This window comes from Temnothorax curvispinosus, unplaced genomic scaffold (assembly GCF_003070985.1).
Source record: "Temnothorax curvispinosus isolate PA1 unplaced genomic scaffold, ASM307098v1 QBEX01007772.1, whole genome shotgun sequence".
NCBI lineage: Eukaryota > Metazoa > Arthropoda > Insecta > Hymenoptera > Formicidae > Temnothorax > Temnothorax curvispinosus.
Genome location: NW_020217552.1, coordinates 792 through 25,331, shown reverse-complemented (window position 1 = coordinate 25,331; position 24,540 = coordinate 792). Strand labels below are relative to the sequence as shown.

Below are 24,540 nucleotides of genomic sequence, written 5' to 3'. Positions count from 1 at the left end.
ATATAAAAAATTCTGACATATTTTTAGACTTGAGACGATTTTAAATATCATCGAAGTTTATAAATATCGCTTGAATTTTGAATTATTTTGTTTCTCGCGATATTGCCGAGAGGGCATTGGTGCACTAGCGAGGTTTTTCCCGCCTATCTCCGATAAATATCTCGTCGATGACGTAAGTGAAGCACGAGGCGAGCGCCAAAAAACCGTTCGATAACCGCTCAAATCTTCGGCGGTTTTTCTGTGATGTAAAGTGACAAAATTATTGTAGCAACTTCCTGAAAAGTATCGGAACATGGTGGAGTTCCCGCTGGGGTATCGCGAGGTCGTGCCGGACCAAACTCTGCCAGAGAAATGGAAAGAGATCACTCTGAACACAGGTAAAGCGTGTCCTAACCTCCAGCCGGAGACTCCGGCCACCCGGCAAACGAATTTTCGCTCGCGATGTCACATAAAAATGCCTCGAGGAACTGTTCACGGCGACGCGCAAGTACGACGCTCGCGGAATAATGTATCGTGTAACGTTTATAAGTCGAAGTATCAATTTTCGCACGCTCTAACCTCTGCCTGTCTATGCTCGTTCTATGTAAATTGATTTTAGATTTTTAACGCCGTAAATTAAACGGCACACGTGACCGATTATTTGTATATGTGTCAAACGCGTACGTCAATTTGCCGCGTTTCGGTAAAATTAATTTTAGAGAGTAATAATTATTATTTAATTACTATTAATCACTATTCTCTTGCTAATATACGAAATCTCATAATAAGTAATCGCATAATATATGATAAAAATTAAAATAATTGTGTTATTATATTATTATCCATTAACGAGGAATGCATAATGAGGATTTTATTTTTACAGGTGGAAGCCAAAGCACGTTGCAAGACATAAAAGTACCGGAGAGAGCAGGCGGCTACTCGTACAAAGATTCTTCCACGTATTTCACTCGTAACCGCTTTATTTACTGGCGCATTTGCCACGACGTACTCGAATTGGTCGAGCACAGTTTGGATATTAATCTTGCCAACTGTCGAGTGAGATACAAATTTACGGACACTCCGATTCTAGATGGGATTTCCATTCACGAGACAGTCAACTCCGTCATTATCTTGATCGTCACTGTTTCCAGCGTTCACAAGCTTTCCTTTTCTCATCCAGATAAGATCCACAATCAAGTATGCATGAATTTGGTTACTCGTTTTTGATATATATTTTGTTAGCAAGAATATTCTGTCAATAATAAGATATTCTATTTTCTTTAAGGAAAATCTATTGGGCACGTATACAGATCTCAGTGTGCAATCTATATTCAGCGAAGCCACCGTACAACATGCCAGAGATCCTCACACATTTCACATTATTTCCAATGCTGGAGCTACAAGTAAGAGATTGCAAGATATGGCGTAATAATTAAAACAACGCAATAAATTTAATTTTGTCACTGTATTATGCCAGACATTGATTCGACGATGTTTTTAGATTCTCCAGTGCCTCATGCAGCAGCGTCGTGGCTTACCTTGCCGCAAGAAGAGGCGCTGTTTGCCCTTGCCTATAGTTCGGCCACTATATTACTCTTGAGGCTCGACACTCTCACAGGTCTCGTGCACACCAGCGAACTGAAACAGGACTCGATAATGCCCAAATTTTTAAGCGGCATAGCCACTGCATTTAGAGGTCGTAATACCGAAGCTCATGTGGCTATGTCTCTCGTTATACACAGTTACGGTAGCGATACGTACCTGTTTGCGTTATGTCGAGAGGGCAATGTACGTATATGGTCCTGTAACAAGACGCAGTGTGTGGCTGTGACGGACGCAGCCACTGAGAATCGTGTTGTATCTCAAGGTGCGCAAGCCCACGTCTTGAGGAAAGCGCTGGGCAACGATAACGAATTGTATCTTGGAATTTTCTTAAAATTCGGCACGAAATGCGAATTCAGCATTCTGAAGCCTGTACAGGACAATGGCATATTCAAGTTTGTTAGATTATGTGCGTTATACGCGCCAGATGTGAGTACTTTCATTGATATGCCTCTTTTTATGTATCATACTGTGAAACAAACGTAACGAATTTACATTATTTTTACACAGCAACATCTGGTGGATTTTGCATTTACGCCAACTAGATTGTGGGCAGTGTGGAGGACCGCGGACATGGATACGGTGGCAGTGACGCACGCACAGTTACCACTAACGGCACTAACGCATCGCATTAATCCCGCATGGGAAACCACGATCTTGGAACAAGCGCGCGACAGAGATTATATTGTAACCGAACCTGGAACGGATCCGAGAGAAGCGTACATCAATTACATATTTCATCCTGGACAATTCTCATTAGCGGACATCACGAAAGCTCTGAGCATCTACAGAAGATCCAATATAGTTGCAGACATGACCTTTTCACCGGCCGTTTTAAAGGAGAGAGTGTGTATGGCCGTAGAGGCTGAGATGCAAGCGGAAGTGATGGATTACGTGATTATGGATGAAGATTATCTCGAAATTGCTAATCGATGTTGGTCGAAATTCTATTCGTGCGTCGTTCAATATCACGCCAACGGTACTCGTCCAGTAGGCCTGCTGTTACTGCCGAGCGTTTACGGCGCAGTATTATTGAAGAAGTCCTCGTTCTCGCTTCTGAGACCTATGGAAGCCTTAGAACATCTTGTGCTTTGCAACGATAAGTCTTATATTTCTCGGTTCAAGACAACGCCCGTTTTGTCGCAAGATGAGGACACATGCCAAGATCTAATCGTGTTAATGTCCGCGTTGGTCATGTTGGGAGAACAATTATCTGAAGAGACTAAAACGGAAATCGAGAGAGAATTGTATCATCTGAGAAGTCCAGATATCATAATCAACGATTTGCTGTCGAAACTGATGTTGGAACCCGACGATTCTGTGAGTATTTTAATTAATTTCTATTATCGTTTTCTTTATATGTTGGAAATCTCTCCCATGTAACACGTACACTGTTAAAAATAGCTGTCGGATTTTGACTTCCAATCGGAACTCTGTCACAAACTGAGTAAAGTCAAAGACATATCGAGTGCCATGGCCATGTTGTTGGAAACTTTAACGTATGATCTTGGGCAGCCAAATAAGCTGCAATTTGACGATGATCACGATACTTCGAAGATCTTGTTGAACGTCAGTCATCTATTTGGCAGTCAACTAGGAATTTCCGCGGTGGCGGAAACCATAACGCAAATAGCGCTCTTGAGATTCTCCATCTGCAGGGATTTATTGATGCTGCAGCAACTCATACTGAGGCGTCCTGAGATGTGTAATTTGAGATCTTTACACACTATAAGATCATCGTTGGCGCCGAGAACCGTTGTACTTACTCAAGCTTACTATGTCGTCACATGGATATGCGAATCGACAGCAACGTATACGCCTTCGCAATCATTACTGTAAGTCTTACATCGTTTTAATGTAGTGTAAAAACTATATAAATTTATTTCCTATTATTACACGATATCTAAACAGCATCGTGAAAACGTATAAAAAAGATTATAAAATTTCAGCGAATCCAGCTCCCAGCGTCTTTCAACTCTTAAGCTCGCTGATTCGCGTATTAATGTTGGACAAAGGCAGCACCGATCTCTCTCGCTGTTAGAACTGTTTATTCACAGTAGCGGTGCGAAACACGCTCATATTCTGATGGCCCAAGCGAATATGGACTCAACCGCTCTGATACCGTGGCATTACAGTATGCTAACGCATGTGACGCTTCTCGCGCAACTTGTGTATCCTTTAATAACATAAATCAGTCTTAGCAGTTTGCGTGAAGTCCAGATTCATTGTCTCTTCATATTTTCTTAAACAAAGCAATTAGATGGCCGATATCCGGAAATTTTATCTTCCCCGAATGGTTACTCTCCAGTTGCCAATTCCTGCTTGTTCAAGAATACGTGAGACTTCTGAATATGTGGTGCGAATGGAACAGCGCCTCGAGGAAATTTATATTAGCCGTTGCCTTATTAGAAATGGGAGAGATGCAAAAGGCGTGCGATCATTTTCTTCGTGCTTCCAACGGAATATTGACCGACGTGTTTTTAGTGGATGCCTTACTCAATTCTAACATGACATCGAAAAATAAGGATCTAGTTCATTATTACCTGAAAGTTATCAAATTGTTCGAAGAACATAATGCGTCCGACTGTATCATAGAGATCGCCGAAACAGCCATAACAACTGCCGACGCGGATGATCCGAATTTACCGACGCTTCACTCCATAATATTCGCACAACATTTGAGTCTGGGTCATCACACGGAAGCTTACCATTGCCTGAATGCGAATCCAGACCCCGTGCGCAGAGTGGACTGTTTACGGCAATTGGTTGTTACGTTATTCGAAAAGAAATTGTTAATAGATTTGATTTCTTTTCCCTACGTCGATATGTACGAGGATCTCGAAAGAATAGTAGAAGGTAGAGCCAGAAGCGTCGATCTTATGGAAAACAATTATTATAATTTTCTATACAGTTTCCATATCAATAAGCAAAATATGCGAAAAGGTGAGTTTCTTGTTCTATAATTGTGGGCATCTGTGTCACGTTGCTACAAATTTCTTTAATATTTTCACAGCCGCGTCCATAATGTACGAACAAGCTATGCGTTTAAGTCAAGAACCTCACTCCACGCCGATTATAGCGAAGCAAGCACAATGTTTACTGGCGTGTATCAATGCTTTGCATCATGTAAGGGAGAAGTACAGATGGATCGTAAGGCCGGTAATTGATCAGAGCATCCCCAGCGAGATGAACTCGTCGAATCCACAAAAGAAGAGAAGCATTGACGGAAAAGAAGTATCGCATTACAAGATAAAGAAACAAATTGAAGTGCTCGAATTAGATGACATCAAAAAAGAATATTACATAGTAGACGCAAGATTAAAAATATCGAAAGTGAATTCGGAAATGCATATAGTCACCCATACCGGTAAATGTCTTTTAACTACGTAATTTATCTTTACAAGGAAAATGAATGGATTTTATTATAATTTAAAAATTGGATTATTCTAAAAAAAATATGTTTATATATTTCAGAACTATCCGAGCTTATCGTCACCTTGTGTAGCATTGGTTTGTACGCAACAGCGTTACATTTATGTGATGTATTTAAAATTAGTAAAGCCTCTGTACTCAAAAGCTTGACCTCTCAATGCATCAAACTAAGTCAACGCGAAGATCCAAATGCCTGGGATTGGCTAATACAAAATGATATATTTGGTGCGCATAATTATTATAATTTTTGTAAACCGTTGCTGCGGATATTTTTTCCGAGAAATATATGACGGTCAATATTCTTTTTCAGATATTGGAATATCTAATACAACTATTACGAACACCGCTTGGAGACTATTGGAGTACTTCACATTGAAGCACGAAGAGAGTGATAACTGCGAATTACATAAGGCCGTTGCGCAAAAATTATTGCAGGAAGGAGCTTTTCTACCACAATGGTTATTAATATCGTATAAGGTAACTACTCAGTCAAATTTATATGTAGTGTTTCTAGATTTATAAAATATTATATTCACATAAAAATTATTGTAGAAGCGAAACGCCTCAGAACTTCTACGTCTCATGCTAAATACGGGTCGTCTAGTGGAAGCCACCGACTTAGCGGTAGATTATATTAACGCGGTATTAGGTAGCGGTAAAGAATATTTTGGTCTTGAAACACCATTGGTAGCTACCGCGCCGTCTGTTTGGTTACCGCATAATACCATAGAAGTATTGTTAAGTGAATTAAAGCACTTGAGTAAAGACTCTGCTCATAAAGAGGTATATATTAAATGTATATTTTCAAGTATATTTTTATACTTATATTAATACCGTAACTTGATATTAATGCTGCGATTTATATTTTAGAGCTACGAGAGATTAAACGCAACGTTGGAGAGCTATCTGAAAACTGTAAAACGCGTTTCGGAAGACATGATTAAAATGAAAATGATGAATGAACAATCTTAGTGGTAAGTAACATCTATTTATTCAATATGTATACCTAAGTATCACAAAAATTATTGTATGTATCAGTTTTGAGCTCCCAGTTCAATGTACATATGGAAGAAAGACTTATACAATATATATAATTATTTGGTCAATATATATAAGTCAATATATATATAAATATAAAAATGAAGGCATAAAAGATTAACATCACAGACAAAGGAGCATCGAGCCGTAACAAGGTGTTGGTGTTCATATATTCTATATTAATTAAATAATTACAGACGTTTCGGACCATAATTACAGACCTATATAGGACCATCCTCAGTGTCGTACAATTAAGTCAATTAACGCAACAGTTCGTTGAATTCGGAGTAAACCATGAAACCATTTAATTAATATAGAATATATGAACACCAACACCTTGTTACGGCCGCTGCTTTTTTGTCTGTGATTTCAATATATATAATTATTTGGTATAAATGCATTAAGTATAAACTGGATCAGCTAGATCTACTAGATCAACTGGATCGTCATTAAGTAACAATATAGTTGTTAGTATGATAACGATGATGAGCAGTGCAGTAATAATTGCGGCTACCGTATGAGGACTTCGTTCAAACAGTACCTGTAATGGCTGTTTGAAATTTTAAATTTTAATTGAATATTCCATTAATATATATAAAGCGATCGTGATTACAATAAATTTAAAGTCGTTACCATTAATAAAACTACTACTGCAAGAATAACAACAGATCCGACATGTAACAAAAAGGATGCAGCCCATTCTAAAAAAAATCTTATGTAGAAAACAAATGTCTTGTATTATTTTTATATCAGATGCTCACCTAAATGCAAATTCTGTTTAAGCCTAATACTTATGTATTTTTCAATTGCAGAATCAAGCTCACTTGTATCTACGGTTCGCGTATCATCTCTCAACTGGTCTTCTGCGATGTACATACTTGTGTCAATTTATATTATTAATACAGTAACTGAAACAGTATAAAAAAATTATCATTTATAATTTTTGAAGTTAATTCTGACTTTTACATCTATCAATGAGTTTTCCATTATGTAATAAGGGAATTTTTTGTTTGTATGGTGATTTAAAGTGCCAAGAATGGATTGTAATATACTTTACATATCTTGTTAGAGTACAGTCAACGGTAAGGATGCCTTGTTGAATGTTTAAATTTTAATCTTAAATTATTGTTTGTTACACATTTCATTATTTATTATTATTCCTATAGCTTTAGAAGCTACGGAATACGTATAATAAAGTTAAATGCCGTTGTCACGTTTTCTTTATTTGTACGTTGCAACGTCTACAGCCTTACCTCTTCTGTAATCTAACAATGTTTATTGTATAAAACATTCTCATTAAAGACTGTTACTGATTTGCGTCATTCTCAATATGATAGTATAATATTATATAGAAATAATTTCTTCCATTTTTACATTAAACACGAATATCAACAAAACAATTTTTTATTGTTGACCGTGAGTTTTAAGAGCAGTGATGTAAACACTACGTGTTTATAAACCGATGTTTTTACTTGCAACTTTTATTTAAATCCTGTCATACCGTCTAAGATAGAAAGTAAATTTTATTATGAAAATAAAATGAGACAATCATCTGTATAACTTTCAGAAAAATGTGACATCATGTAACCATAATGTATACCAATGAAAACAGTCGTGATTATTGAATCAAATATTATAATAGAAGATATGCTTCACATTTTAAATCTTGTACATTTTTCTAACGTGGTCGTATGTGTGTAATTGCATTACTAACAACAGTTAATTCAAATTCAGTGCCAAGCGAGTTTTATCACTATATGAAATCGTCCTAAATAGCCAAATCAAGTGTCTACTACAGATTTTATCCACGAAATGTTAACGCGCGGAAATCTAAAATATTGAATCCACTCGATGGCAAATTGGCAAGATAAATAGAGAAAAACCTGTCGTTTCGTATCTGCCATATAAATAATATTTCATTTGTAAGATGACGGATACTGCTCGGGTTCTGTTGCCAATCTGTCATCAGATTGAATGACCACGGTCAAACTCCAATTAGCTTAATCAAGCAACATCTGCACAATTTTAATATAGAATTATAAATTCAAAATACATGAAAAAAAAGATTAGATTGAAGATAAAAAAATTTAGAAACCGCTCCTGCCGGTTGAATTAATCGCCAACCAAGTTAATCAGAATTTGATCAAAGTTAAACTTGCTACCAGGTTCTGCCGGCAAAACACAAGCGTACCGTGAACACAGTTGACGCCAGTCTATCAAGGGTACGTTCCCAAGTATACTGACAAGACCAGGATCAGACATCCAAGTTATATACGTTATACATTTTCTCTACTGTCAGCAGATTCTATAACGCATCCAGAGAAATTTGACCCAATCTGCTGGTGTACCGATAACACTTTATTCACCGAAGCTCGTGTATTCTAAATGATGAATGAACAATCCTAGTGGTAAGTAACATATCCATTTATTCAATATGTATAAGTATCACAAAAATTCTTGTATATATCAGTTTTGAACTCCCAGTTCAATGTACATATGGAAGAAAGACTTAGACAATATATATAATTATTTGGTCAATATATATAAGTCAATATACATATATAATTATTTGGTATAAATGCATTAAGTATAAACTGGATCGTGATTAAGTGACAATATAGCTGTCAATATGATAACGATGGTGAGCAGTGCAGTAACAATTGCGGCTACCGTGTGAGGACATCGTTTGAACAGTACCTGTAAAGGCCGTTTGAAATTTTAAATTTTAATTGAACATTCCATCAATAAAGTGATCATGATTACAAAAAATTTTAAGTCGTTACCATTAATAAAACAACCACTGCAAGAACAAAAATTGATCCGACTGGTAACAAGAAGGATGCAGCCCAATAATGTCTCATTTCAGGTTCTATAAAAAGAAATAATTACATTACGTTAAACTTGTTCTAAAAAAATCTTATATAGAAAAAAATATCTTGTATTTTTTTATATCAGATGCTCACCTATTTGCCAATTCCGGTTAAGTCTATAAATGGAAGAAGGCGATTTTATTATAATACTTTTGTATTTTTCAATTGCAGAATCAAGCGCACGTCTTGTATCTACGGTTCGCGTATCATCTCTCAACTGGTCTCCTGCGATGTACATACTTGTGTCAATTTATATTATTAATACAGTAACTGAAACAGTATAAAAAAATTATCATTTATAATTTTTGAAGTTAATTCTGACTTTTACATCTATCAATGAGTTTTCCATTATGTAATAAGGGAATTTTTTGTTTGTATGGTGATTTAAAGTGCCAAGAATGGATTGTAATATACTTTACACATCTTGTTAGAATACAGTCAACGGTAAGGATGCCTTGTTGAATGTTTAAATTTTAATCTTAAATTATTGCTTGTTACATCTCATTATTTATTATTATTCCTATAGCTTTAGAAGCTACAGAATACGTATAATAAAGTTAAATGCCGTTGCCACGTTTTCTTTATTTGTACGTTGCAACGTCCACAGCCTTACCTCTTCTGTAATCTAACAATGTTTATTGTATAAAACATCCTCATTAAAGACTGTTACTAATTGCGTCATTCTCAATATGATAGTATATAATATTATATAGAAATAATTTCTTCCATTTTTACATTAAACACGAACATCAACAAAACAATTTTTTATTGTTTACCGTGAGTTTTAAGAGCAGTGATGTAAACACTACGTGTTTATAAACCGATGTTTTTACTTGCAACTTTTATTTAAATCCTGTCATACCGTCTAAGATAGAAAGTGAATTTTATTATGAAAATAAAACGAGACAATCATCTGTATAACTTTCAGAAAAATGCGACATCATGTAACCATAATGTATACAATGAAAACATTCGTGATTATTGAATCAAATATTGTAATAGAAGATATGCTTCACCTTTTAAATCTTATACATATTTCTAACGTGATCGTATGTGTGTAATTGAGTTACTAACAACAGTTAATTCAAATTTAGTGCCAAGCAAGTTTTATCACTACATGAAATCGTCCTAAATAGTCAAATCAAGTTTTGCAAAGTGTCTACTACAGATTTTATCCACGAAATGTTAACAAATCTAAAATATTTAATCCACTCGATGGCAAATTGACAAGAGAAATGGAGAAAAACCTGTCGTTTCGTATCTGCCATATAAATATTTCATTTGTAAGATGACAGATAAGTACTGCTCGGGTTCTGTTGCCAATTGTCATCAGATTGAGTGACCACGGTCAAACTCCAATTAGCTAATCAAGCAACATCTGCACAATTTTAACATAGAATTATAAATTCAATACACGAGAAAAAAGATTAGATTGAAGATAAAAGGATTTAGAAACCGTTCCTGCCGGTTGAATTTTAATCGCCAACCAAGTTAATCAGAATTCAAACAAAGTTAAACTTGCTACCAGGTTCTCCCGGCAAAACACAAGCGTACCGTGGACACAGTTGACGCCAGTCTATCAAAAGGGTACGTTCCCAAGTGTATACTGACAATACCAGGATCAGACATCAAAGTTATATACGCTGTAAATTTTCTCTACTGTCAACAGATTCTGTAACGCATTCAGAGATACACTTGACGCAATCTGCTGGTGTACTGATAACACTTTATTCGCCGAGGCTGGCGTATTAGCGCAATTATACGCGCGTATACATGCTTACCTCGACGTACAACATCCTCTCACGCGGGATTCTTTCGATCAGTGCCATTTCCCGACGAGCAACATCGTCCGAACTGAAAACAGAGATAGAGACCAACAACAAGCTGGAACCGACGTAATCGGTGGCATACGGTTAACGCACCCCGGCCGCTGCGCGCACCGTAACAACATCCTACTTGTATCGCGCCGAGCGACAAGCGAGATAAACAAGTTAAAAGTTCAATCGCTCCTCTCGCCGCACGCGAGCAGCGAGATACCTGTCTTCGGTCCCGCAGATCACCGCAGATGATTCCGTCTCGTGGGTACGTACGCTCGCCGCTCGCCTCGACTGCACTCTTCTTGCACCCGGCGCGAATATAAATTCACCTATTTTCTCGTTTTTCAGCCGCATTTTTTCCGCTACGCGGAAGACTGAATCCACGTGCGAAAGGAACGCTGGAGAAGGCGAGGAAGGATTGTAGGCGTGATCAAGCGAACGACTCGAATCTGGAAATCTGGATCATCTGAAGGGCTGCTCGACGAGCTCGTCTACCGAATTCGTGGGTCCCCGACCCGATGGCGGCGTGCTAGAAAACCGGCTGTTTTGTTGACGTTTTGTACATAGGTGACACCGCGCGAAATCAAGCAGGATGATGAAGATATCGGCGCTCAACGAGGAGTCGAGCGAGGAAAGCGAGGAGGAGGATGTACCCACGATCACGAAGGAGGCGCAGGTACCCCACGTCTGTTTACATCGATATGTAACCTAAAAAAAAATCTCTTCGACGCTTCCCTGCCCCGTTTCCTTACCGTTTACATTAATTTACAACGCATTTTTGCGTTAGTATTGTTTATCCAGCGTGCGTAATTAATGCTCGAAACGATCGAGCGCACGCAAATCCACGCCCGAGTTCCCCATTCGGAACCAGATTGTGCGTGCAGCTTGTATACATCTCTCTCTTCAGCGAGGTGTGCAATCTAAATTATTGCGCACTGATAATCGTAAAGTTAGCGATAATTAAATTGATACTGAAGGAATACACTTGATATGTGCGATAAAATAATTGTGAGATAATTTCTTCCAGGAACAAATAGCGCTGACCGAGTACAACAAAGCCCTGGAATTGTTGAAGGAGAACAAGCAAGAGGAAGCGCTGATTATCTTCAGGGACCTCCTGGATACCGAGCTGTTGGACGAAGTGGAGAAGCCCGAGGTGCCGGATGGCAGGTCCAGGCCGATGCTGTCTCTGAAATATTCCTGCTTCAAGAACATCGGCGCCATTCAGGCGGCTTGTGAGAATTACGAAGACGCCGTGGAGAATTACTGGAAGGCTGCGAACCTGGACGATTCCGACGTGACGCTGTGGCACAGGATCGGCACGTTGGCCATGAAGACTTCCAACCTGGAACTGGCTTGCTCGTCATTCAAGCAAGGCCTGAAGTGTAATTTCAATCACTGGCCGTGCTTGGACAACCTAATAACTGCCTTATACGCCGTTCCTGATTATATGAATTGTCTGTTGTATATTTCTGTGGCATTGGAGATGGATCCTTGTTATGTGAAGGGTCTAGCTTTTCGTGACAGGATATTTAAAGACATTCCGTGTATGGAAGAATGTTACAAATTGTACAATAGCGACTGGCAGTTAGACCCACCCTTGTATACCGAATACGATCATGTATTGGGTGACAAATTGTTGGCGGAGGCGAAGGAGGTTTCCAGAAAGTGGGCGGAAGTTTGCAAGGCAGAGTTTACTCTGAAACCCTTGCCCGAGTTGACTTTAAGAATGCCCTTAACGAGCTGTACATGGCTGGCTCTCGGAGAAAGTCTGCTGGACATGCATAGATATATTGCCGAAAATAACTTGAATTTTGTTAGCAAAATTGTGTTATCGGTTCAAAAACCTAGCGATAAAAATGCAGCGAGTACTGAGGGGGAGGCTGTAGAAAGTAATGTAATTATGATGGAAGTAGATCAGCAAAATGACTCGATTCCGAACGGAGTGAATGATATCGACAAACCTATTAAGATCGAAACGGAAGATTGCGAGATGTCGGACGACAATCAAATTTTTAATACGGACACGGCAATGGAAATTGAAATTGAGGAGGACAAAAAGTCTTGCTCGAGCGACGTGCAAATAGTCGAAGATGAGGATCCGTTGAGAATGTCTGACACGGATGGTTTGCAGTGCGAAGAACAAATTGAAACGAAAAATATAGAATTGGAGGAACAAATGCACTCCGAAGCAGACGCAAATGTCGACAAGTTAGAGAGCGACAAAGTCACAGACGACGTCTACGGCATGGATAATGGAGTACCTAATGAAAAATCCAGTGACAAGGAAAGTGATAAATCAAGCGATAAGGCTTCTGACAAAGGCGCGGAAAAAGCAAGCGATATAATGTGTAAAACAGACAGTAGTAAAGCTCATTCCGAGAAAGGCGATGGAAAGGAGGAAGGGCAGAAGGTGAAGAAACGGCGCAGAAGTGCACTATGCTTTTTGCAGCAATGGGCTTGGAGTTGCAACAGCATGAGACGATCTGCGAGAGTAAGAGGTTCGAACAGAAGGGAAGCGGAGAGGGATGATGTTCAATTAGAGGAAACGCTTAGAAGATTGTTCCCTAGTACTCTGTTGTATGTACATTAAATAATTATATATACACATGTAATTAGTTTAGAAGCTGTAAAATATAATTTCTTGTAATCTGTTTTACAGACCTGAGACGGTAAGATTAACTAAGGATGATGCTAGTAGGAATGTCGAAGATTCTATGGACACCATGGATATGTATCAATTATTTGCGAATCAGGAGAATAATAAAAATGTAGAAACTCTCAAAAGCTCGGAAAGTTCTAAATCGCCAAGTCCCGACACAAGGTATTTGCCTATAATTTAATCTTTGTTAATATATGTACCTAATAATGTTAATCTAATTTTTATCCGCACAGTCAACCACGGAAATACTTTGGGACAGAAGCAGAAACCGCCGATGTGGACGCATTTATAAACCAGCATAGCAGTAAAAGCAATTTAATGATAATTATCACGAAATTTGCAGAATTTTTATGTACTAAATGGAACCAAGAATGGCCGAAAGGAATGTCAGATATTTATCTACAAGCATATGTCTTTATGAGGTAGGTGCATAGAGATTAATTTTCCATGTTAAAAAGCGAAAGATTTGAATTAAAAATACTTTTTTTAGACAACATATTCCACATTTATCACCATTTGATGAAGATGCCAATGACAAAGTTCTGAAGTTGGATACCGAAGCGACATTGTTGTTTGGTGAGCTTCATACAGACAGATGGCTAGATAATAAACCAGATACTTTGCCAAATCCAACGTAAGATCCCCAATAATTGTTTCTTCATATTGATAAAAATAGCTTCTTGTAGTATAAATAAAATTGTTATTATAGATTAGATAAACTTGGTACTGGAATACCAGCAGAAGAATTGGGACATATTATATTTGCGAGTGTTAGACAGGATCTTCTAAAGGAAGAAAATTTATACACATTGCTGAGAATTCTATGGCTTAAAAGTAATATTTTTCTGTGCCAAGGTGATATAGACATAGTCATAGAAACATTAGAACTGGTAAGAAAATGCAATATTAAATTAATATTAAAGTAATTATTATCTATTACAAACTAAATAGATATGAATTTTTTCAGTTATTAAATCGCCTGCATGAAATGGAAAGTAGAAATCTAAATCCATGTATCATGCTCTTAAATTGTAAAAATAACTCTCAAATTAGTGCCAAACTTGTGAAGAAAAAGCTTACATCAATCCAGAGGTATTTTTTAAATATTTATATTAACTATTATACGTTCCAAGTTACTGTATATATTAAAGCTGATACTATAATTTAATTTTTTATTATGTAGAGGTCAAAAATTGGGCGAAATTCAACATCTATATGAAGAAAAGAAATATGCAGAATTGTCTTCCATATTGCAGGATACTTTTAAATTTGCCAAACAGAGACACAAGCTGTTGGTAACTAATGGAAATATTGTCGACAGAGTTCGACAGTTAAACATGTTACTTGACAGCTTATGGCAACTTCAACAATATGAAGTAATAACATAAATATATACATCATAAAAAAATACGTAAAAAACGCTAGATTTTTAATAATATTGAATACTTTCAGGAATGTTATGTCTGGGCAGAGGCTTGTCTGAATGAATCGTGGCAGAATTATTTGAACTCCTCTGACGAAACTGAACAGAAAAAGTGGACAAGTTCTGTTGTAACGGCACTTCAAAAATTAGAAGATTGTACGATCAAAGCCAGTGCATTTATTGGTAAGATTATTTTATCACTAATGACATTCCTGTAATATAATATTATTACATTAATTTCATGATTTATTATAATTTCAGTAAGATATCTGTCAGAATCTCGTCTATCGAGATTGGTACAAAACTTAGTTCACATTGTTTGTCATCAATTGGATGTACCAGAAAATGCTGTGGAGATGCCATTGGAAACTGTTCTACCTTGGATCCTATTACATTACATTCTACAATAGTAAGTTTGTCGAGTAATGTGTATAGTATACCGTTATTATATATATTATGAAATTGATTTGTTAATAGCAAAGAAGATAAAGAGAGAGCAAAAACCGAGTCCCCTTATAAAAATAAATCACAAAGTTCTCATAATTCCGAATCGGATGACGAGGACGACGGCATTCCACCGTCCATCATGATTTTATTCATTGCACATGAATTTATCGGCAGACACTCGTGGTGTTGTTTCAACGAGGCGAAACTTCTGTTCTTCATTATGAATCTTATTATACCGCAACTCGAAACTCCTCTGTATGTTTCTATCAAGAATAGGCTCACGAAATATTTGGAACAGATATTCTTTTGCCTATACGGTCATCCGAACAGAGTGAACAAGATGCGGCCGAAGTATCAGGATCACGGAGTACCGCAAATGGAATTAACCTGGGACGGGGCGCAGCTGCTGTTTGATTTTTACAAGCCGAAACAACTGCCAAACTTTCAGTCCCCTAGAATTCTTTCTATCACCACGGATACGGAGATACTGTTCAAGAGAATAATCAGATTGGTTCCGCAGGAAAGCGATCCGAATCAAATAGTGGACGAAATGACGGCGTACATAATCGGCGCGAAAGATAAGATGCCGAGCGTAACGAAACCTTTACCGCACTCGATATCCACTATCTATTATCTGTTGGGTGACTTTTATTTCAAAAACAATAAATGGGAACACGCGTGCCGGTATTATTTATTAGATTTGTGTTTATATCCAAAGGGATTAAATTCGTGGACCGGTTTAGCTATGGCAACGGGTAGCATAATAGAGATTTGGTTGAACAATTATAGACCTATGTAAGTATTGTTTTCTAAATTTCACTTTGCTCTTTATGTATTATATTTTTTTAATTATGTCTTTGATATTTTTAGAGGAAAGGATAAATTTCTCAACAAGGCAAAAATGGCGCAATCGAGTTATCACCACGCTATCGAGCTGGCGCCCGGTCATTCCGTAATTTGGACAGAATATGGGAATTTCGTTTATATGGTTCATTCATTTTGTTCACGATTGCTCAAACAAGAAACCGACACGTTGAGTATGGAGAGATTTGAAATTTTGGAAACCAGAAAGGAAGAGATGCTGGAGATTGCAGATCAGTGCTTTGAATCCGCTAATCGGATATGTCAAACTATTGAAGAGCCATCCATACAGCACGATGAAAGGTGGCTTTATCAATATATGCTTGGTAAAGTTGCAGAGAAGAAAAATCAGGATCCTCCTGTATTCTTGGAACATTACGCAAAGGTTAATAATTTTATTTATTATATTCTTTCTCTTTCTTTTTTTTATTAATGTTTGATACTGATTAATATACTGCTATCTAATTTTAGGCTAGTGAATTGTTATATGAGAATAACGCTCAATATCCACGTAGAATAAGTCACAAGAGCCCACAAAATCTGTCTATAGAGGCCCTAGAAGTTCATTATCGCATTCATGCAAGTATACTGAAATATTTGGAGCAACACGAGGGAAAGCCACTGAAGAAGTCATTAGGTCAGTTGTTCCATTGGCATCTTAAAAACTGCTCCGAGGGGCCTTTTATGAAGTACCAGCCCAAAATTAACGACAAGAAAAAAGAAGAGAACGCCGATGTTGAGAAGAGTGTGTCGAAGGAACTCGACAGTACAGCGGATACAGATAAAAATGTAGCAGTATGTCAACGCTCGAATAGTATCGAAGAGATAGAAATCATAGATAAATCGAGCAAAATCTCTGATATTAAGTCTGCAGAACTAGGAAAGTCTGAAAGTCGTAAGAGATCTCCCGATGAACCGTCACATGACAATACAAAGAGAATAAAATTAAGTAGCGTTTCGCACTTACAATTAATGCAGGACGTCGTAGCCTTAATAGATGATATAATTACCAAAGTTTGCGATATGGTGTCGCAAAAGGAGAAAACGAGCGATGATATAATGATCATATCTAGTGATGAGAGCAATGAATCAAAATTGCAAAAAAAGAAGCTGGAAAACAAGAGTGCCGATAAAATGAAATCGCAAACGAAAACGGAGGAGAATAAGAAAAGTTCGGCAAATATATTGACAGTCGATTCTGAACGTAAGACTGATGATGTACAGGATTTAATGGATGCTCTCATGAAACAGGCAATGGAAATTAGTCAAGAAACCCAGCAATCTTCAGCGGATGACGAGGATACCAGAAGATTCGATGGCAAATGGTTGCAGAACGAAGACTTGCAATCTACTGTAAGTTTGTTACATATTATATATTTGACATACATGTTATATATTTAACTTAATTAATTTTGAACGTTAATTGATACGTGCAATTAATTTTTATGTATAGGAGAAAGACAATAAGGACAAAATAGAAGAGAGAAGAAAAGCGCAAGCCAAAGCGAATGAAGAAATGACTTTAAGTAGAAGAGGCTCTCAGGAAAGCACCACTACTACGCAAACCACAACTACGACTACGGAGACAAATAATTCGAGCTCTAGTAGTAGCGAGGAATCTAGCAGTAGTGATGATAGTTCTGACAGCGATAGTTCTAGCGACAGTGATAGTGAATCTGTCGATAGCGACGCGGACAAAAAGAAGAAGGAGCCTAATAGTGTAGAGAATGGTAAAGTATACTATTGCTCATTATTATGGAAATGAATTAATTCTTTAATTTGCAAGTATCATATTTTATTAGTGCACAAAAATTATAAACTTACATTTGATATTTATATTTTGAACTCTAGAAGAACAGATGCCAGAAGAAGAAGTGGCAACATTAATTGCGTATTGCTTAGCTGGCTTGGAGCAGTGTATATTAAGGTTCACAGAACATCACAAGTCATTTTATAGACTTTCACACTTCTTCTTTAACAACAAAAAAGCGAAGGATACCGTAAAATGTAAGGACCTCTTATTAGGGACATACACTTGTCAGTTCTATCCCGGACAAAATTTTCAAGGACTTTTTGCCGAGAGAAGAAGTACTAACTTTTTTAATGTAAGTATTCTTATAATTGTATGATGTAAGCATTCTTTACGTGCATGATATATACATATGTGTACACACATAGTATATGAAATTAAAAGTTACTTTAGAATAATACGATAATGATCTGTCGATTAAGTCAATGCTTAATTTAAATCATTTAGAAAGTAATTTTAATATTAAACGTTTAAATGCAGCTTTATCAAAATATTCTATAACTTTTGCATTATGTATCTGGCTATCAGAATTTGCCACAACTGAACCTCTTGCATCACCAACAAGTACCGGAGTTAAATTAGTTTTAAAAGATCGCATTATTATATCTGGTTGTAATGCAATTGCCATGGTGATACCATCCGCTGGAAACCACGTATTATTTTGTTTTTCTAAAGCCTTTCTTTCAGCTTGATACAAAAAGCTTGCAATAGAATTATCCATACTTTTGTAAAGGCTTCTATACTCATCCTGTTTAAATAAAAAAAAAAGTTCCATTATTTAAAGATCAATATAAAACTCAAATGCTTACAGATATATTTGTAGATATTATGATATATTACTTTTGAAAAGGCATGAGAATGTACTGTGTCTATCGGAAGTATAATGCTAGGTTTATTGGTATTATTTAACACAATCCAATCACTTTCTGGATCTTGCTTAAAATTAAATTCAGCTTCATTCCTTTTGATGTTCGCTCCCATCATGATATGTTGCTTGGTTAAGTGTAGAAAATTGGGTTCTAATGCAATTGCTGTAGCAATTGTTGTTAAAGGTCCAAGAGTGATTACAGTTATTTCACCTATAAAAAAATTGGATATTTACAACATATATATTAAATTAATAGAGAAATTATATATATTAAATTAATAAAGCTCTAGTATCGTGAGCAATTTTTTTAAATAAAAGTAATTATACCTGGATATTGTTTCACTAAGTCTACAAGCGCCACAGAAGCGTGTTTCGATCTGTCGACCTTTGCAGTTATCTTTTTGGTAAAATTAAAATCTCCAAATCCATCCTTACCAAAGTAACCATCATCTTCATATTCATTTATTAATGGTTTTTTGGAGCCAATATATACGGGTACCTGCCAAGTTTTGAAAAAATAATTATAATTACATACATAGGTATTGTACGAGATTTTTAAATATTATCTATAAATTGTAAAAAAATTGAATATATATATTTAAAAATATTTAGTTGTTAAATACTCACTTCTTTGTTAGCAACTGTTAAGATTTTTAATAAATTCTTTTCTACATTTTCTATATTGGTATTGCCATATGTGCCAGTTATAGCTAGAATTTCGATTTCACGAGTTTGAGCCTCGTGCATGACAGCCAGCATTATTGCTAGAGCATCATCTCCTCCAGGATCTGTATCTATCACTATTTTTCTTGGTGTAGTACTATACTTTTGACTATTTTACAAAAGGGACTTCTATATATATTCCAATATTATTTTATTGCAAAATATTATTTGCATGCAAACATCTTATTCATTAAAAAATTTGCAAAGCAGTATAGCAGTAGAAACCTTTTACCTATTTTAGTATTTGCGGTAGATTATAAAAAGTAATCAAATAATTATTTAATTATTACCTGATGGTGGAACAAAGTACATACAGTATTATCATAATTTCAGATATAGCACGAATTATAGCCATTTTCCTTTAATTATCTGATAAGACCTGTAATTATGTATGAAATTAATATGTTATTAAAACTGTTGAAACAAGTACTTTTTTTCATATTAATGATATGACATTGTACAAATATTCTTTAAAAATAACATTTGTGTTATAGGGGGTGTGGCACATTCCAGTTAATGAAATTGACAGACCTGGAAGCTTCGCTTCACACATGTCGAAATGCGTAACGTTACTTATGCAGGTGTTAAAAGAAAGCAACGATAGCCGAATGTTAATGCAACTATGCATACAGCTCGGAAAGACTCCTGATTCAGACAAGTAAGATTAATTAAATTTAAAAACATAGCTTTAAATTTAGATCATGTTATTTACGCTTCTGACTCAGGATAGCAAGACAGAATTATGTAATAAGAGAAAATGGATGATATAATACATGATCTTTTTCTGCATCTAGGAAATACTTACGTGATTCTGAAAGAGAACAATTATCCCGACAAGCTCTGACACTTTGTCAACAGTCGCTCAGGAGCAGAGTTCAGGCGATGGGCTCGATAAGCACAATTGACAGCGTGCACCTTATTAGAACGGACGCTAGAACACAAGTACTACTTGATGTATATGAAATATATCAACTTGTCCAGAAACATTTTCAGGGCAAAGAATCGACTATACAATCATTCGCAACATTATTGACAGATACATACAAGATGTATATAGACAATAAAGTAAGTATAGTAAATCTTAGAAAATATACTTTTGTTAATAATCGCTATCGGGATTAGTGCTATCTGTGCGAATACACTTTACATATAGCTTTAAAACAGCGGAAGTTTTATTAATACACATGTGTATCTCATCTTGAATCTTATCTGTTATCAGATCTTATCTTTCCTTTTGCCCGGTGTTAATCTTTTTTTTTTACATTCGCATAACTGATTTAATAGATAATACTAGCAATAACACACAAATGACGTATTTGCAAAATACATAAAATAAAATATGTTCACCAATAATATAATATTATTACAATCGTACCATGTCGTAAAATGTTATGTTATTTGTGTCTTTATTTCATTGAAAAATGACTTTTCAAGGAGTCAAGCGATTATAAACTATTATTTCTTACTTGTATTTATAACAGTTATTAAATAATAGTCGCGACAATTTCAAATGTTAATACTCGCACGTTTATTGTTTATAGAACTTGGAAGGAAACATCTTGGAGATCGCTATTAAGTGTTGTCAACGTCAGATACAAGCAAACAAAATCGCATCTATTACTAGCAACAGCAATAGCTCTCACATGCCACCTCTACAGGTCGCCTCTACTATCTCGGTAAATAAATCGCTGTTACCGCCTTATCATTGCGATTGTCAATATCACGATCGTAATTAAATTATTATCAAATTAATATCTTTTGTTGCAGACGCCCGCGCCACAAGTGCCGGTCAATTCAACGTCCCCGCAAACGTTGCAGAATCGCAAGCCGCATAGAAATCTAACGTCTACCGGACGTCCGAGGGGACGTCCGCCCAATGTTAACAAATACTTAAATGCTCTACAACAAGGCAACGTGATGGGTCAGTTCGGTTCCAAGAGTAACTTCACGAACTACATGGGTGCATCCGGACCGAATCGTTCTATGATAAATCCTTATTTCATGAGCCCATTGGTCGATCCGAACATGCTATCGGCTCTACTGGCCAGCGGACTAAGCAGCAATATGATGGATCCCCTAACAGCTATGACCTACTTAAATCAAGTAGGAAGTTATCAAGACATTCTTAGACAGTATCAGAACAACCTGTCGTCGTTAACCAATCTCACTAGCTTAAACAATCCTGGTACTACCATAACCAGCATCAGCAATGTTTCGACAATGAGTACATCCAGCTCTAACGTCAATACTTCGAGTAACATCGCTAATTTGAATAGTATGAAAGGTTCTTTAGATCCTATGACAGCGTCGGTGCAACAACTACTGAGTTTAAGTAATTCTACAGTGTCGACCTCGCGACCGACCCCCATGTACCATCAAGCGGCGGCCAAGACTAGCACGACTATGTCACTAACGAAAGACCGACCTAGCATATCTATAACGCCAGTTAGCACTTCGATGAGCCAGCAGCCTCATCACAAGGTGAAGCAGCTCGGCAAGCAACCGGGCGCGCAGATCGAACCGGTATTACCCGTCCACATTCCCAAATCGCTTCAGATATCGCCAACGAAACCGGTATTACACTCGTCCAACCCGTCGGCGCAGGTGTCCCTGCTCAAGCCATCCATTATTCAGCAAGTGAAGAGCAGTCCGCCGAAACAGATGGGCGCGCCGCAGATACGGGTCTCGAAATCGTTGACGGAGCCGCAACCCGCGCACAATCCGTCGTTGTCGCACTCGCCTCTGAAGACTAGCGGTAGTACCGTGACGACAAATCCGACCGTGGCCATGCCGCACGTTGCCCACACATCCATGGGCGCGCCGGTGATCATGAAACAGCAGCAAGCATTGCCCATGAACTTACCGAACGTGTCACGTTCCGGTACGTCGCTGCAGCACAAATTATTGTCGAAGAAGAACTCCCAGCGACCTTACTCGACGCAAACGAACGTGCAGAATCACCCCGTGAGGAAAGCGAAATCGTCGGTCAAGGCGACGGCCATGCCAGTCCCGATGTCTGGCAATTTTCCAAATCTACTAAACACGATACCGACGAGTTCCGCCGCGATGTCGCAACCGCCTTTTATACCTCCAGAATTAAGCGGCATCTCGGTAAGCCCTGTCGGTTCGCAGCCCGGCGGTATTAAGGCGGCGGCGGCGGCGGCCGCGAGCGCTAAATATCATAGCTACAAGAAATCTATCAACAAGCCGAAACCGCCGACGGCGATGGAGGTGCCGAGCTCGTTACCGGCTTCATTCCCCCCCGGCAGCTCGGTCGAGGCACTTTCGATGCTGTCGCAGTTACAACAGCACTCGCACCTGGAGATAATACCGCAGCAGAAGGCGCCATTAAAGCCTAGCATTGATTATACGAAAACTCTGTCATCTTCTGTGAGTGTAGTGCCGCCGAAGGTCCCAGAGACCTTGAGGCCGTCGGCCACCGCTGATTGTATGTCCATGTACGATATATCCAGGGGAAAAGCCGCTAATGTTTCGAACAAGAAGACACAGGATAAACTCCTTGCTGATAATGTCGAAATTATAACGTTGGACGATTAAGAATCGCTCAAACGTGCGCAGACATTTATTTAGCGTAATATATATATATATATATGTGTAATATGTTTTTTTTTCTTTTTTCAAGGAATATTTGCAAAGTTATCTACTTGATAATATTAATTAATTCCTTACCTTGAGATAACATTGTATTCAGGCAATTGCAATAGTATTTCAGTAGAAATGAAGTTACTTCACCGCATTAGCTATGTTATGTGTTTTACATGCGTTTCGTATAATTTCTGCTTCGGTTTATTAAACGCTGAAACTAGTTGCATGTAAAATCGTCTACCGAATTCTAATGCAATGAATTGATATTGATACTAATTTATATAATATATATTAAATTTGTTTTCCTTTAAAATTTTTATATTAGCGGTAAATTATAGTATTATTTGTGACAAAATTATTCTGACTTTTGTATATATGAGTTTTATTTCTTACTAACTTTTATTTCTTTACTGTAAAAACTTTTTTGTTGCAATACAAAGCCTAGCGTTAATTATTCTTTTAATTAGTTATGTTTAAGTATATCTAATCCTCTTTGGAGGATATAAAAATTCTAAGAAACAAATTTACGTGTCAAAATCGATCGTTCTTTTTCAGAATTATCATTCTTAGAGAGGTACAGTGGAACTTTATTATGCGCTTTCTAACGTTATTAATCGTAAGATATTAAGTTTAGGTAAACAATCCAAAAGACTTTATTTAATTATGAAGTTTCGGTTATACACATACCTCTCATTAAAAAAAGATATAATTTAATTAATTTAGTATGTTCACAGATGAAAATAAAATAACACATTGCTTTTTCACTAATTCTACTAAGGCATTTCCGCATAAGAAAACATTATTTTTCTACCGCATATACTTTATAATGACGACACTTTTTTCTACGTGTACAATAATCTAATGTAATTAGCGCTTCAATAAACTTGAACGTTTTCTAAACACAATTTATGTGTTTGTGTGTTCGTAACTTACCTCTGTTATTAAAAGGGCATTTGGTATCTAAGAACTATAAATTTCTCTTGTTATCATTTTCGTTATTTCACCGTTTAGCAATTTTCTTTTTCACAGAAGTTTTATATACCTAAAACCTAAAACTATATTACTTAACTCCTATAACAATGGGTTTTTTCTATTACTGAACTGGCTGCACTAGAAAACAGATCTAATATAACTAAACCGCATTATTTTTTTCTAGAATTATCGTAATGTGATCTCCATGGCATGAATGTGTTCAAAGTTTAACTATCTTTTCTCAAGGAAAACAAAAAAGTAGCATTTGACAGTAGGGTGCGGAATTAGGAAAAAGGGCGATATTAGGCACAGTTCCTCCACTTTTTAAAAGCGATGTTTAATAATTTTTATTCAACGATATAAAATTTAGGAATACATAAATTTTTGCAAGAAGCGTGATGTGCTTTCAAATCTATTTTTTGTATTAATA

At 36.9% G+C, this 24,540-nt stretch overlaps 5 protein-coding genes across 12 annotated transcripts; 2 read left to right on the top strand and 3 right to left on the bottom strand.

The window, feature by feature from the left end:
• Positions 1-70: 70 nt before the first annotated feature.
• Positions 71-6,950, top strand: LOC112457420 (nuclear pore complex protein Nup160 homolog). The gene is made up of 15 exons (XM_025020451.1): positions 71-172; positions 269-377; positions 863-1,176; positions 1,265-1,382; positions 1,481-2,010; positions 2,092-2,901; positions 2,986-3,416; positions 3,531-3,752; positions 3,842-4,524; positions 4,595-4,948; positions 5,056-5,238; positions 5,324-5,490; positions 5,566-5,796; positions 5,884-5,987; positions 6,864-6,950. Exons 2-14 carry the CDS (start codon positions 293-295, stop codon positions 5,983-5,985), a joined length of 4,230 nt encoding a protein of 1,409 aa, XP_024876219.1. The 5' UTR covers positions 71-172; positions 269-292; the 3' UTR covers positions 5,986-5,987; positions 6,864-6,950.
• On the bottom strand, positions 6,276-6,927 carry LOC112457423. Of its 2 annotated transcripts, none has more exons than XM_025020460.1 (3): positions 6,813-6,927; positions 6,685-6,752; positions 6,276-6,601 (listed from the first exon to the last, which is right to left on the bottom strand). In XM_025020460.1, exons 1-3 carry the CDS (start codon positions 6,925-6,927, stop codon positions 6,452-6,454), a joined length of 333 nt encoding a protein of 110 aa, XP_024876228.1. In that variant the 3' UTR covers positions 6,276-6,451. The 2 variants fall into 2 exon arrangements, with proteins under 2 accessions (XP_024876228.1, XP_024876229.1); XM_025020461.1 differs by having other exon boundaries at positions 6,276-6,592.
• Positions 6,951-8,459: 1,509 nt separating the features above from the next.
• Positions 8,460-10,999, bottom strand: LOC112457422. The gene is made up of 4 exons (XM_025020459.1): positions 10,703-10,999; positions 9,015-9,191; positions 8,835-8,920; positions 8,460-8,748 (listed from the first exon to the last, which is right to left on the bottom strand). Exons 2-4 carry the CDS (start codon positions 9,157-9,159, stop codon positions 8,635-8,637), a joined length of 345 nt encoding a protein of 114 aa, XP_024876227.1. The 5' UTR covers positions 9,160-9,191; positions 10,703-10,999; the 3' UTR covers positions 8,460-8,634.
• LOC112457419 (calcineurin-binding protein cabin-1-like) lies at positions 10,916-23,461 on the top strand. Of its 2 annotated transcripts, XM_025020449.1 has the most exons (20): positions 10,916-11,003; positions 11,087-11,414; positions 11,766-13,318; positions 13,401-13,562; positions 13,634-13,822; positions 13,891-14,034; positions 14,110-14,290; positions 14,368-14,492; positions 14,584-14,776; positions 14,853-15,006; positions 15,085-15,232; positions 15,301-16,065; positions 16,141-16,516; positions 16,603-17,484; positions 17,585-17,861; positions 17,983-18,236; positions 20,027-20,190; positions 20,327-20,597; positions 21,074-21,208; positions 21,300-23,090. In XM_025020449.1, exons 2-20 carry the CDS (start codon positions 11,331-11,333, stop codon positions 23,088-23,090), a joined length of 7,848 nt encoding a protein of 2,615 aa, XP_024876217.1. In that variant the 5' UTR covers positions 10,916-11,003; positions 11,087-11,330. The 2 variants fall into 2 exon arrangements, with proteins under 2 accessions (XP_024876217.1, XP_024876218.1); XM_025020450.1 differs by lacking the exon at positions 10,916-11,003 and having other exon boundaries at positions 11,331-11,414; positions 21,300-23,461.
• LOC112457421 (inosine-uridine preferring nucleoside hydrolase-like) lies at positions 18,375-22,485 on the bottom strand. 6 transcript variants are annotated; one of them, XM_025020452.1, is made up of 7 exons: positions 22,396-22,485; positions 20,338-20,463; positions 19,823-19,911; positions 19,437-19,641; positions 19,137-19,308; positions 18,782-19,020; positions 18,375-18,689 (listed from the first exon to the last, which is right to left on the bottom strand). In XM_025020452.1, exons 3-7 carry the CDS (start codon positions 19,885-19,887, stop codon positions 18,381-18,383), a joined length of 990 nt encoding a protein of 329 aa, XP_024876220.1. In that variant the 5' UTR covers positions 19,888-19,911; positions 20,338-20,463; positions 22,396-22,485; the 3' UTR covers positions 18,375-18,380. The 6 variants fall into 6 exon arrangements, with proteins under 6 accessions (XP_024876220.1, XP_024876224.1, XP_024876223.1 ...); XM_025020456.1 differs by having other exon boundaries at positions 20,338-20,477; positions 22,396-22,472; XM_025020455.1 differs by lacking the exon at positions 22,396-22,485 and adding an exon at positions 20,999-21,165.
• Positions 23,462-24,540: the final 1,079 nt, after the last annotated feature.

Coding starts and splice junctions, on each gene's coding strand:
- LOC112457422 (XM_025020459.1), bottom strand. CDS start 9,159: ATGTACATCGCAGGAGACCAGTTGAGAGATGATACGCGAACCGTAGAT. Junction 8,921..9,014: donor TAACCGGAATTGGCAAATAG/GTGAGCATCTGA, acceptor TTCTTTTTATAG/AACCTGAAATGAGACATTAT. Junction 8,749..8,834: donor CAGTGGTTGTTTTATTAATG/GTAACGACTTAA, acceptor CGGCCTTTACAG/GTACTGTTCAAACGATGTCC.
- LOC112457420 (XM_025020451.1), top strand. CDS start 293: ATGGTGGAGTTCCCGCTGGGGTATCGCGAGGTCGTGCCGGACCAAACT. Junction 2,011..2,091: donor GTGCGTTATACGCGCCAGAT/GTGAGTACTTTC, acceptor ATTTTTACACAG/CAACATCTGGTGGATTTTGC. Junction 5,797..5,883: donor AAGACTCTGCTCATAAAGAG/GTATATATTAAA, acceptor TTTATATTTTAG/AGCTACGAGAGATTAAACGC.
- LOC112457423 (XM_025020460.1), bottom strand. CDS start 6,927: ATGTACATCGCAGAAGACCAGTTGAGAGATGATACGCGAACCGTAGAT. Junction 6,753..6,812: donor TAAACAGAATTTGCATTTAG/GTGAGCATCTGA, acceptor GATTTTTTTTAG/AATGGGCTGCATCCTTTTTG. Junction 6,602..6,684: donor CAGTAGTAGTTTTATTAATG/GTAACGACTTTA, acceptor AATTTCAAACAG/CCATTACAGGTACTGTTTGA.
- LOC112457419 (XM_025020450.1), top strand. CDS start 11,331: ATGATGAAGATATCGGCGCTCAACGAGGAGTCGAGCGAGGAAAGCGAG. Junction 13,319..13,400: donor TTGTTCCCTAGTACTCTGTT/GTATGTACATTA, acceptor TCTGTTTTACAG/ACCTGAGACGGTAAGATTAA. Junction 16,066..16,140: donor TTGAACAATTATAGACCTAT/GTAAGTATTGTT, acceptor TGATATTTTTAG/AGGAAAGGATAAATTTCTCA.
- LOC112457421 (XM_025020452.1), bottom strand. CDS start 19,887: ATGGCTATAATTCGTGCTATATCTGAAATTATGATAATACTGTATGTA. Junction 19,309..19,436: donor TAACAGTTGCTAACAAAGAA/GTGAGTATTTAA, acceptor AAAACTTGGCAG/GTACCCGTATATATTGGCTC. Junction 19,021..19,136: donor CTTAGTGAAACAATATCCAG/GTATAATTACTT, acceptor ATTTTTTTATAG/GTGAAATAACTGTAATCACT.